The sequence below is a fragment of the Plasmodium cynomolgi genome, chromosome 4, assembly GCF_000321355.1.
Source record: "Plasmodium cynomolgi strain B DNA, chromosome 4, whole genome shotgun sequence".
Lineage (NCBI taxonomy): Eukaryota > Apicomplexa > Aconoidasida > Haemosporida > Plasmodiidae > Plasmodium > Plasmodium cynomolgi.
The window spans coordinates 726979-739156 of NC_020408.1; the positions used below are offsets into that span (position 1 = coordinate 726979).

At 40.5% G+C, this 12178-nt stretch overlaps 4 protein-coding genes across 4 annotated transcripts; 2 read left to right on the forward strand and 2 right to left on the reverse strand.

Moving 5' to 3' along the window:
* Positions 1-682: 682 nt before the first annotated feature.
* On the forward strand, positions 683-5290 carry PCYB_042710 (hypothetical protein; the record flags this gene model as incomplete). The annotated part of the gene is made up of 1 exon (XM_004225420.1): positions 683-5290. The coding sequence occupies one exon, from the start codon at positions 683-685 to the stop codon at positions 5288-5290; it is 4608 nt and encodes a 1535-aa protein (XP_004225468.1).
* A 330-nt stretch (positions 5291-5620) lies between these two features.
* On the reverse strand, positions 5621-7437 carry PCYB_042720 (DHHC zinc finger domain containing protein; the record flags this gene model as incomplete). Its single annotated transcript, XM_004225421.1, has 6 exons — positions 5621-5694; positions 6369-6416; positions 6554-6714; positions 6933-7035; positions 7152-7219; positions 7346-7437. 6 exons carry the CDS (start codon positions 7435-7437, stop codon positions 5621-5623), a joined length of 546 nt encoding a protein of 181 aa, XP_004225469.1.
* A 739-nt stretch (positions 7438-8176) lies between these two features.
* On the forward strand, positions 8177-9280 carry PCYB_042730 (hypothetical protein; the record flags this gene model as incomplete). The annotated part of the gene is made up of 4 exons (XM_004225422.1): positions 8177-8213; positions 8445-8525; positions 8907-9144; positions 9262-9280. The coding sequence occupies 4 exons, from the start codon at positions 8177-8179 to the stop codon at positions 9278-9280; spliced, it is 375 nt and encodes a 124-aa protein (XP_004225470.1).
* Positions 9281-10012: 732 nt separating this feature from the next.
* PCYB_042740 (prenyl transferase) lies at positions 10013-11581 on the reverse strand (the record flags this gene model as incomplete). The annotated part of the gene is made up of 1 exon (XM_004225423.1): positions 10013-11581. A coding segment is annotated over exon 1 (1566 nt), but the record flags the coding sequence as incomplete, so codon positions are not given.
* Positions 11582-12178: the final 597 nt, after the last annotated feature.

A 12178-nucleotide genomic window follows, 5' to 3' on the forward strand; every position in this document is an offset into this window, starting at 1 on the left:
GAAGGAAACCCTAAGATCGATCACCTCCTTGTCGACCAAAATTGTGAATTACGAAACGAAGATTGAGGATTTAGAGAAAGAATTAAAAATAGAAAAAGATAAACAAGTCGATAAGGCATACGAAAAGGAGTTGAAGGAGAAGGAGGATTTTATTAAACAAAAAATTGGCATGCTAAATGAGAAGGAAAATCTACTAAACGAGAAGGAGCTGGACATAAATATGAGAGAAGAAAAAATTAATGACAGAGAAATGTTCATTTCGAAAAAGGAAGACAAACTGAATGACATGCAGGAGCAGTACTTGGAAAAAAATAAAGAAAAAGAAAAACTACATTTTGAAATTGCAGACATTAAAATTTCCCTAGAAAAATTAAAGTACGAAGTTAAAGACAAAAAGGAGTGTCTAGAAAATGTGAGCAATAAGGTAATCTTAAAGGAAAATACACTGAGGGAGCTAAAAGAATTTATAAGGGAAAAAAACGAAATGATTGAATCTCTTAACGAAAAGATAACAGAGAAGGAGAAAATATATGAACAGTTAGGGAAGGATGTGGAAGAGAAAAGAAAGATAATCGAATTGCTAGACATGAAGGCAAATGAAAAGGAAAAATATTTCGAAGAAAAAATTAAAGAGTTAGAAAAAGAACAAAATGTGCTTCTTCAAAAATTAAATAATGTTAAGATGAGAGAAAAAGAAGTTGAGACAAGGGAAAATGACTTTTTGCACATGGAAGATGAGCTGAATGATCTTCGTAGTAGCTTCTCGAAGAATGAATGTCAGCTAAAGATCTACAAATTAGAAATAAAAGATTTGAGCAGCGCCCTTGTGGAGAAGGAGAGAGAAATATTGGACTTAAAAAACACGTACGATGGAGAAATTGGCTTATTAAAGGATCAGATAAAAGAAAAGGAAAAAGAAATAGCCAAATGTAGTTCCTCCAGTGGTGACATGGATGCACAAGATGCGCCATCCAGCCAAGTTGAAAATACAGAAAAGGTGGACACGGAAGAGGAGTGTAAGGAGAACAACCTGTCAGATTTGCTCAAAATTAAGGAAAGAGAGCTGCACGAAATGCAAGAAAAATACGCAAAGGAAATAGACACACTAAATAGCCAGCTGAATGAAAAAAGGAAAGAATTTGTGGAGATAAAAAATAGCCATATGAACGAAATAAACAACCTGAATGATGAAATTGAGGAGAGCGAAAGCAAAATGGCAGAACTGAAAAGTGGCTACGAAATGGAGATAAACAAACTGCGAGTCGAAATGAATGCAGTGCACGAGGAGAAGTATCTCTTGAGCAACGAAAAACAAACACTCAGTGGAGAGATAGACAAGCTGAATGGAGAGAAGGAATCCTTGGCCAGCGAAAAGGAGGAGCTAAATAACAAAATAATCACGTTGAACAGCGAAATTGCAACGTTAAATATGGAGAAACAGGGACTGAGTGGAGAAATAAACACACTGAACGATCTGATTCACACCCTGAAGAATGAAATAAGCTCGTCAGATAACTTGATTAACAAACTGAAAGAGGAAATGAACGCGATCAACGAAGAAAAGGAAGGAAAGGAAAAACTCATCACAGAGATCGAAAATAATTACAAAAATGAAATAAACGTGTTGAAGGAAAAATTAAAAGATACAGACAATCAAGTGAGCATAAGTATGAGAGAAGAGCTGGATCACCTGAAATGCGCTCTTGGAGAAAAGGAAAAGGAACAAAAACAAATGAAGGAAGACTACGACAAAAAGATAAAACAGTATGATGAAGAATTAGAATCGAAGCAGCAATATTTTGAAAAAGAATTAAATAACATACGCATCCAATCGCACGAAAAGGAACAAATTTTAATTTTAAAAAATGACGAATTGAAGGAGTTGAAGTTAAAGACAGAGGAAAAATATCTCAAGCTTTATGATGACAAAATGAATCTCCTCAGGAATATCTGCTCCAAAGTTAGGCTCCCATATAGCGATGAAGTTCGGGTGGATGAGCTTCTCGAAAGGTTGGGCGACTACATAAGTGAGATGAGTGAACGGGCGGGCGCAATGGACAGGAGGGATCAAAATGAGGAGCAGCATAATGAAGGACAGCCCATTGGGGAGGAGAAGAATGAATCTGTTATGAGCGCCCAACCGGTCGATAAGGATAATAGCCCTGCTGACAAGACAGCCCTAGAGGCGCTACAGAAAGAACTAGAAAGTGTGCAAGAAGAGCACAGAGAAGAGGTAGCCAAAATGAAGAGCGATTTGGCGATGAAGGAAAAAACGATAGAGGAGTCGAACAACACAATCGCCGAGTTGACCGGCAAGATAGACAGCCTGAGTGATACCATTTCGCTTTATAAGGAAAACAATTCCGAGGCGAAAATTAATTTCTACATGGACGAAATTAACAGCTTAAATTTGACGCTTAGCGAGTTGAAGGTTAAGAATGAACAGGAGCAGTTGGAGAAGCGAAACGAAATTGCGAAGCTGTCGGAAGAGCTGAGCGAGTATAAGCGACGTGTCGACGAGCAATGTAGAAAGAGTATCAGTGAGAAGGAGAGAAGCGAGTCGAAGAGAGGAGACGCAAGAGGTGACTCCGACAAGGAACAAATCTCCGAGTCGGATGTGGAAGGGGGGGGCAATTTAAAATCATTTTTACACTTTCCCCTTCGCAAAATAAAAGGGAAAAAAAGAAAGGTCTCTAAAACTGAGAAGGAAATACAAACGGAGCTCAGGCGAAACGAGCCAGAGAATGATCCGAGTGATAAAAATGAGAAGGCACTTAGAAATGACAACCAGGATGTGGACAAATACAAAAAGGAACTGGAGGAAAAGGCGAAGATAATTGAGGACTTGAAAGACAAAATATGCGTCCTGACGAACGAGGTTATGGATTTGAAAAATGAGAAGAACGAATTGGCTGAGCGGAACAGCAGCTTGGAGAAGGTGGGTGAGGAGGCGGAAAAGCAAAGAGAGAAGTTGGACACACTGAGCGCCAAACTGGGGGATGCAAATGAAGAGATCGCGAAGCTGAAGAAGGGAGAGGCACAATTGAGGGAGGCTGCCGAGAAGTGGGAAGGGGAAGCAGAGATGAGGAAAGAGGAAGTAGCGAAGTGGGAAGCGGATGCAGCGAAGTGGGAAGGGGAAGCAGAGATGAGGAAAGAGGAAGTAGCGAAGTGGGAAGCGGACGCAGCGAAGTGGAGGGAAGAAGCGGAGGAACTGAGAAGCAGCGCGAATCAAATGAACGAAGAATTCTACTCGAAAGAAAATAACTACATGTTGAAGTTGAACGAAAATATAGGAGTTATACAAAAACTGAAGGACTCAATTGATGCACATGAAAAGGAGAAGGAAAATTACGTTAGCGAGATAAAAGACTTGAGAAACCAATTCGAAGTCTTAAAATTGAAGCATGATGCATTGAGCAAAGATTACGATGCGTTAAGTGGGACGTATAAAGAATTGGAGGGGAAGAAGAGCCCCCCCAATGGCGATGACCACACCCGTGATGGAGAAAATAAATTAAGCATTCTAAATGAAAATTGCGAAATGGACCAAGCGGAGGAGGTGAATGACAACCCAGGTGTTCCCAAGAGCGAAATTGCAACGAAGAGGGACGATTCAGCATTGGTAGTGAACGAGTACATAAACGAAATAGCACACCTGAAGGAAGAAATAAACAGACTAAGCCTACTGTATAGCAACGAACTGAACGAAAAAAACAGCTCTGACATAAGGATCAAAGGGCTGCTGAACCAGTTGAAAGAACTCGAAGTGAGAGATAAAGAAAATGAGGAAAAGATTGCTGCACTAACCAAAATGAATGAAAAAATGAAAACGAAAAATGAAAAATTGAAATCGGGAAAGTGGTTATCTAGGAAGGATCGCGTACCGAATGAACAGGCGAGTGTCGCAGAGGAGGAGGGGGAGAAGGTGTTTCCCCCGGATGTGAAAGAGAAGAAGAATTTGGAGTCAGAACATGTTAACACATTGGAAGAAAACGAGTACCGCGTGATGAGAATAATTGATGAAAGTAACTCCGAGGGAGGAGGCCAAATAATTGGGTCCTACTTGTACTCCAGAAAGGTGGAAAATTTACATGCAATAAATGGAGTAAAAAAGGCAGATGCACCGGTGGATCAGAAAAACGCAATCACAGTTGTGTGTTTAATTCTAAGCGAAATGTTAAGCCTCCTATTTTTAAACGATCAATTTGTTAAGAACTTTGAACAGATAAACAAGAATCTGTGGAAGCTTATCTACATCCCTGAAGAGATTAAAGCTCTACTTCTGAAATATTTTTGCTTTATGAATAAGCTAAGGAATTATGCTAAAAAGGTACACGGAAAAGTGGACAACCAGAGGCAGGACGATGAGCAGAGGCACCACGATGGCCAGAGGCACCACGATAACCAAAGGAACGACGATAACCAAAGGTACGATGATTCGTGGTTCCTTTTTCAAAACTATTTGGAGTCTTCAAGTAGTATCAAAAGAGATATGGTGCACTTCATTTTGGAAGAAAAGGAAAATGAACTAGCCGAGCTGGGTGAGCATTCTGGTGGTGGAGTAAGCAGAGGAAAAATCTCAGACATACTAAACTTTTCAAAGGACGAAATGAGATTGAAGACCATAGCACAGTTAAGAAGAGACCTAAATTTTGAAAAAAAATCCAAAATATTGCTAAGTAGGGATTATCAACTGTTACTTTATAAGTACCAAGAATGCGTGAGGAAACTAAAGAGAGTAAAAAATATGATAAGGCAGCTAAATTTGAACGACTCTTCAAATAGGGGCAGTTTTGCCTTAAACAAGGAACTAGACAAATATTCCGATATGAGTGATGAAAAATGTTTTAACTTGGAAGGGGATGATGACGTTTCGCACGGAAATTATAAAAACTGTATCCTGTATGATAATGATAATAATAATAATAATAATGATGATAATAATAATAATAATAATAATAACACAAAATTGGGGAGTCGAGAAAATGTTTTAATTAATGAGATAATTAATTTGAGGAAGGCGCAAAATGTGAGGAGAAATAATTTGACCAATTGGAGTCGTCACAGCATGGGGGGCAGGTGTCACGAAGACGCTTCGCATGCAGTAAGGGCAATGGTAAGTGGTCCCAAAATAACTAGCCAGAATAACTTCACACACACGAACAGGTTGAGCAATGCGCCAAAAATTAGTGCCCACTTGGATGACATGAAAAAAATGAAAAATATTTTTAACGAATTTGTTGAGTGTAGAGGGGACATAACGTTTGTGCACAGGAGTCCCTTCTGCTAAATGTGACAAAAGGAGGGGGACTTCCCCACCCCCCGTAGGCGAATTCTTTGTTCTGCAATTGTTTGGGTGTGCTTTTTGTGAAGGGGGTTATATGCCAACACGTGTGTTACTCGCGTGCGCTGTTAAATACGTTGCCGTAGGAATGTTCACCTCACGGGGTAAATTTTGTAGGCCAGTTTTGGCAAAACCGCATTGGGGCACACACGACTCATACGTGCATATAAACGTATGTGCACGGCGCTATGTGCGCGGGATTACTACGCGACACCGCTCATTGCGACAACGTCACCTTGGCACACGCAAACCTGGCAAGTGTACTCATTTGTGCTCTTATGAATTTTTTTTAAAAAAGTCTTCCACGTTTTTTTTGTAAAACAACACATCCTGCACGTTTTTTATGAACCCTGCGGGAAAAAAAAATAAAATAAAATAAGCAAATAAATAAGCAAATAAATAAGTAAAAAGATCACATCGCCGTGTGCCACTCTGCATACCACATATGTGGGAATTTTCCAACACGAATGCAAACACGCCGGTGTAGTCGTTCCCTAGAAGTTCGTCCGCACCTTTGTTGTAAAACTGCCTGTTCACGGGAGTACCTCCCTTCAAATTGACGTACTTTGTCTTCTCATTGTTCGTGATGTTCACGCAGAAGTTGAAATAAATTTCATGCGAAAAAAGGAGCGCTAAAAGGGAGGCGCTAAGCAGGGATACCACAAACACGCAGAAGGTGGGGCTGCATTTGGAAAATAGGTACTGCAAAGGGGGGGGGAAGAAATGTGGCATGTAGGGGAGGTGCGATTTGTCTGTCTAGCTGTCTATTCGTTTGCCCCTTTGTGTGTTTATTTGCCCACCCGAGCGATCGTTACGCAGGAATTCGGCATCTCCTCGTTGCTCCCCTTGTGTATAAACGTGGCTGAGATGGGGGAAGTAAAAAGGGGCTCGTTCTCGCGTGTATAAGCATGTACGTGTGTGTGCGTGAACGAAGGGTCACGGTTAAACGTGTGGCATCCATCCATCCATCCTATGAGAAGGTGTCATCCAACTCGTGGTCCCCTTTCCTTTCGCGTGTCGGTACCTTTCAGAAGGTTTTCATATTTGATGATGTTATAAAGGCAGCGAAAAGCTACAGAGGAAAAAAAAAAAAAAAAAAAAAAAAGGAATGAATGAATGAAACGAGTATAGACTCACATGAAAAGGGTCTAACAACTGGCAGTGGTCCATGCCAATGGGAGCTCCTCCCCTGTCTCTTTGTTGACTTACTTATGTAGAAAGAATGAAAGGCAACTGTGGCATTTGTGCAAATGAAAGCAAGATAATAAATGCTGTTATATCCACCGATACAATTATTTAACAGAAAGCAGTGGTGATCGTAGCGAGATATACATGACAAGCAATATTTACAATGTTTACTTCGCGCAGGTCTGAGAAAAGGAACGAATTTTTGATGTGCATAATTCTATTTGCGCAGTTCTTATATTCTACGTTTAGTTGGTGCTTGTGTCTTTCTAGCGCCCATTATTGTTATCTACGTAGGGTGTGGGTGTAAGCTTTTTGAAGGACGGGTCCCCAAATAACTCACTAATGCTTCACTTTAGCATAATTTCTTTTCCTTTATGTGCATGTGCCCTCCTTGCCTTACTTCAACATCTGACAAGTGCTGCATATATTGTTTTGGTGAAAAATGACTTCGTCGTAGGGGTAAAATTTTAGGTGTTTATCCAAGGAGGTATGGGATATTCTACCTGAACAGTTTAGGGTGCAGTTTTTTTGTGCATTAAAATGAGAGGGGGGTGAAGTGTGAGGAAGTAAAGAGTTACTATATGGGGATCATCCAAATGGTCGGAATCGAGAAAATTACCGGGGTCGCTTAGGGAGCATGCAAGAAAGGATAAAACGCCACTTACGAAAAGTAGAACGGAAAAAATCCTGCGGTTAGAGGGGGTGGTGGTGATGTAGGAGTGTGCACGGATTGCTGCGGATTCGTGGTCATATGCAATAGACGCCAAGGGGGATACGCACGTCGACCAGGCTTAAGTAGTAAAGGAACTGAACCTGTCGTAGCCCGCGGGACAGTACTGCTCTAAGATAACGTATGCTAGAGGGTGAAAAGGAGAATTGATCAAATGGGGTTTCAAAATAGTCATTCGGTGGGTCAGAAATGTAGTGCATTTTTACGTACATTCCATATGGATTATGAGACAACCACTCAGGAGGTAGAAAAGGTAGAGGGCCTACAATTCGTATGTTTTAAAAATATGGAAAGGGGGGAAGGGGAAAATATTAAATTATGCTTCGAAATTACGAAAGAGTGGGAATGCTTCTTTTCTGAGTCCTTTTTTTAACTTGAAAAAGGCGACAGAAGGTGTGAAAAATCCATTCCGCGCGTCCTCTTATGGATTGATTCATGTTTCTATATGGTTGCTTTCGGGCGACATGAACTTGTGTAGTTGTTCATGCCGTTTGGGGAATGAGAAAATGTGTACTCTGTATGCATGTGTATACGTGTGCCTTGGCGCTAGGCGTTGCATGGGTTATTTAAAACTGGAAAAAAAAAAAAAAAAGGAAAGCGAAAGCGGAGGAGGATAAATCGCGCTAGTGCATATTCTCCAAGTTTTACCAAATTTATGCTTTCTGCTAAACCTTGACTGCCCCTTTATGTGAAATAATTTTTTTCTTTCGCTTTTTCCGAAGCAGATCTGTATGTAACTCGAGCAAATATTTACATACCCAATTTTTCGCGAATGCCTTTACATGTTTCGCTGCGCAGGAATACGTGTGAAAGAGGTGTAAAAAGGGACGCTTTTTTTTTGCCAAGTCTGGAGATGCAAAAGGGATAGAGGGTGGAGCGAACACTTCTCTGTGAAGACTTTCTGTTTTTTCAAGATGGAGAACAAGTTGTCTCGTTTATTTCCGACTGAGCGTAAGTATTAAAAATGAGAGAGATTTGCATTCGTTTGCGATGTCCCCTTATGAGTGTTGCACTGAGTGGTGATTAATTTTGTTCTTCTCCCTATCCTGTCGCTTCCATTTGTTGTGACTATATCTTTACTTGGCTCAGCGTCAGGTTAAAGTGTGAGGAAGTGATGTGTAATTTTTTTTTTTTTTTTTACACAATATGACGTGAATTTTAATGACCTTTTTTTTCCCATAGCAACAAGCTCCTTAGTAAAAATAAAAAACATTGCCCCGTTCGAAGGAGAATTGGAGATACAAAATTTCCTTGGACACATGGGTAAGTATCGCTAAGGATGCTCAACCTGAGTGCTTTATTTTTATTGTTGCAGCATTTGGAGAGCTTCCTTCCATAGCAATCCCCACTTCTCATTTCGCATTTGAAAGTTTGGTGCCGCTGCGTTTGGTGCCGCTGCATTTGTGCCGCTGCGTTTGGTGCCGCTGCATTTGTGCCGCTGCGTTTGTGCTCCTTTGCGCATTAGACAATCAGATGAGAGTTTTGTTTTTCCGCTCTTGTGTCACATCTTTCATTTAAACCGTTTTTGGCCGTGCTACCCAGTTTAGAAACTGGCTGCGTGGACAGACATAAACGGTGAAGCCCTGTGTGCGATGCATGTGTAGATGAACTCGCGAAAAATTCCTTCCATGTATGCCTTTTCAGTTGACGTCTGCCTCATGCGCGTTGATCGCGAGAAGAACGAGGCGTATGCGTTGGTGCACTCGAATGAAGAAGCTTCCCACCTCTTGCGGTTGTACAAAGTTATTCTTAAGAACATGATCTTTTTGTGTTCAAACGGGAGAGACGTAGAGACCGAAATAGATATAGAAATTTTTGACAAAGACGAGGAAAGAACATTTTGGCGCGACGCAAAGAGGAATAACCTGTATTTTAACATATGGTGGGAGAAAAAAAAAGGCGCATTTTTGCCTAACCGTATAAATGGATACCAACCTGGTATGTTTAATTTATTATTTTATGTTTATTATTTTTTTTTTTTCTCCCTTCCCGCTTATAGTTGCAATGCGCAGAAGTGATCGCACCTAAGTGGGGTGTTACACGTCGAGTAAGAAAAAGGGAACAAATAAAGAAACATAAAAACGAATAAAACGGGCAAACAGAATGGGCACTGGGAGGAAAGACAGTTAAATTAGGATGGATCACTCGAAGCGTTCAACTCCACACGGGTGAACCATAAGCAGGTGAACCACAGACGGGGAAACCCACCACGAGATGTATTGCGCCCGTTCGAATTAAATTGAGAGAAAGAAAACAAAAAAAAATCCCCACCAGGAGGGAGAAGGGCACCAAAAAATGGAGAAGGCGAAGAAGACAAAGAAGATGGTGAAAAAAAAAAAAAAGGGGGATATAAAAAAAAATTCGAACAGCGGAAGGCATTCGAATTGGTACACGCGTAGCCTGGGCGCATATCTGCTATGAAAGAAAGTGTCTTAATTGGACTTCCCCCGATGCAACTCGTCCATCGGGTGCCAACTATGGAACCGACTTGGAGCTGTTTGTTCCGCGTGTTGCATTTGATTTGGCTTTTTTGGCAGCTTAGTTGGCAGTTCCTTTGACCGCGCATTTGACCGCTCATTTGACCACGCATTTGACCGCCCATTTGACCGCCCATTTGATTGCTCTATTGAGGGCACACGCCACCTTACCGTGCGCTGCGCGACAGGGGTGGCTCTCCCCTCACTTGGCACTGCTCGACAGGGGTGGCTCTCCCCTCGCTTGGCACTGCGCGACAGGGGTGGCTTTCCCCTCACTTGGCACTGCGCGACAATATGTTTAGTATTAAGTTAATTAGGGCTTCCCTACTTTGGTTGATGTCCTTTTTTTGCGAACTCGCCTTTTCGGCATTTTTGTCCGTCCTGCAGTAGGAGATTATGGAGATCAAAATGTCTGCTGCTCTCTTGATGTGTAACAAAGAACAGAGTTCGTTTTTTTTGAGACTATTTGTGCTATTAATATAAAATAAGATGTTACTGATGTCGGTATCTGAGAGTGTCTTTTTATTTATTAAGGAGAGTACAGCATCGGGGTTGTAGTTATAGCTAAATAGAAACGGTGCCGTTTTTATGCTGTTGTTTAAATCGTTCAGAATCGGTTTGTTGGTCTTTTTGTCTGGCTTGTAATCCAAATAATCATCATATAATTGAAATGCCATGCCTATATGGAGTCCCAAATTAAAGCAGAGCTCAATGATCTTTTCATTTTTAAAAGAAAGTATTGCTATGCAGGCAAACAAATGGGAAAAAAGAGAAGCGGTCTTATGATATGTCTTAATAAAATAAGTTTTTAACGCATCTTCAATGTTATTAAATTTCAAATTGGTTTGTAGTAATTCCCCTTTTATTAAGCTTTCCACCACGTATGCAAACCGTCTGCATATTTGGGGGCACCCAGTGCCTGCAAACACCGAACTGGCACGAGCCAGTAGGAAATCCCCAGATAATATGGATATTTTATTTCCATACTTTTTATGTAATGCAAGAGCTCCCCTTCTGTTATTTGAGTCATCAATTACATCATCATGTAGGAGAGATCCCATGTGAATAATTTCTGACGCGGCAATAATTCTGCACTGATTTTCCCCAATTTTTTTTTCGGAAATATTATTACTTGCAGAGTTTATAATGGCTAGTTTTTTTTTTGCAATAATATTGTTTGCCGACTTGGCAATTTTCACAGATTTGGAATAGTTCCGTTGGATGTTTCGAAATTTAAAATTATTTTTTGAAGACACATTATCCACGTAAGATAGTATGTTCTTCAACAGAATGCTTAAAATGACTCGAAATTTTTTCCCCTGATAGAGATATATATATGTTATAAATTCGTCCAGATTATTGTAGTCCGTTTTGATGATGTTGTAAATATGTTCATCGATATTTTTTATTTTATTTTCACAAAGGACATATGGATCTATTCCACCTTTTATGTTCTTAAAATAATCGTGTAAGGATGTTAACTCTTTCTCTACCTGCTCGTCTTGGTACTCCAGCACATTCATACATAGTAAAATTTCTTTATACACATTTTCTGAGTATTTTGTGTTGCTACTTCCGGATGTATCAAATGTTATTTTGTTAGTGTCCGATGATATTTTATTTCTTATGTATTTCCCCGTTAATTTTAGGAGAGATGCTTTTACTAGTTCCACGAATAGGTTTGAGCCTTTTCCCTGGTCCAAATGGAAACCGTTCCTTTTCCACGGAAGGACGTCTTTAATTGGGTCATCATTTTTGTTGCCTAGTAGCGAGTTGAGGCATTTTGTTTTGCAGTAGTTCAGGAACCCCTTAATGTTTTTTTTCCTGCTGAGGATGATCATCCTTGGGAGGGGGCGTCACACTTGGAGAAATGGGAGTTGGGCCAGGTTTGCCGGTTTAGGACGCACACGCGTGGCTGAGTGATTGCGCGGTTGCGCTCGCGTTTGGGGCGTATGCACACGGCGTATAAACCCACAGAGGGTAGCTACCACCACGTCGGCACGTGCGTTGCGTAGACTCGACGGTTGCGAGATGCCCTAAAATTGCATTCTTAACTCAGGTAGGGGGTGGGGGGGGCACAAGGGGTTAGGCAAGCATCTGCCACATACGTGTGCGTGTATACATACGCTGAATCTCAGCTTCGAAATTAGGTTTACTCATATAAAATAAGCTTGGGCTGATCATCTTGGCATAACACGCCTCAAAGGGGGTAAAAAAATAAAAACCTTCAAAAAAGTGTAAACGGATTTTTTTCCACGCCCCCGCTTTTTTCAAACAAATAGTGAATACTGGAAATTTTGTAGACTAAAAATTGACGTTCTTCATTTGTTTTATTAAACGAAAAAGAGGGAAAAAAAGAGAAAACAATAAAAAAAATAAAATAAAATAAAATAAAACGATAAAAATAGTAAAGGAATAAATAAAACGAATATACGATCC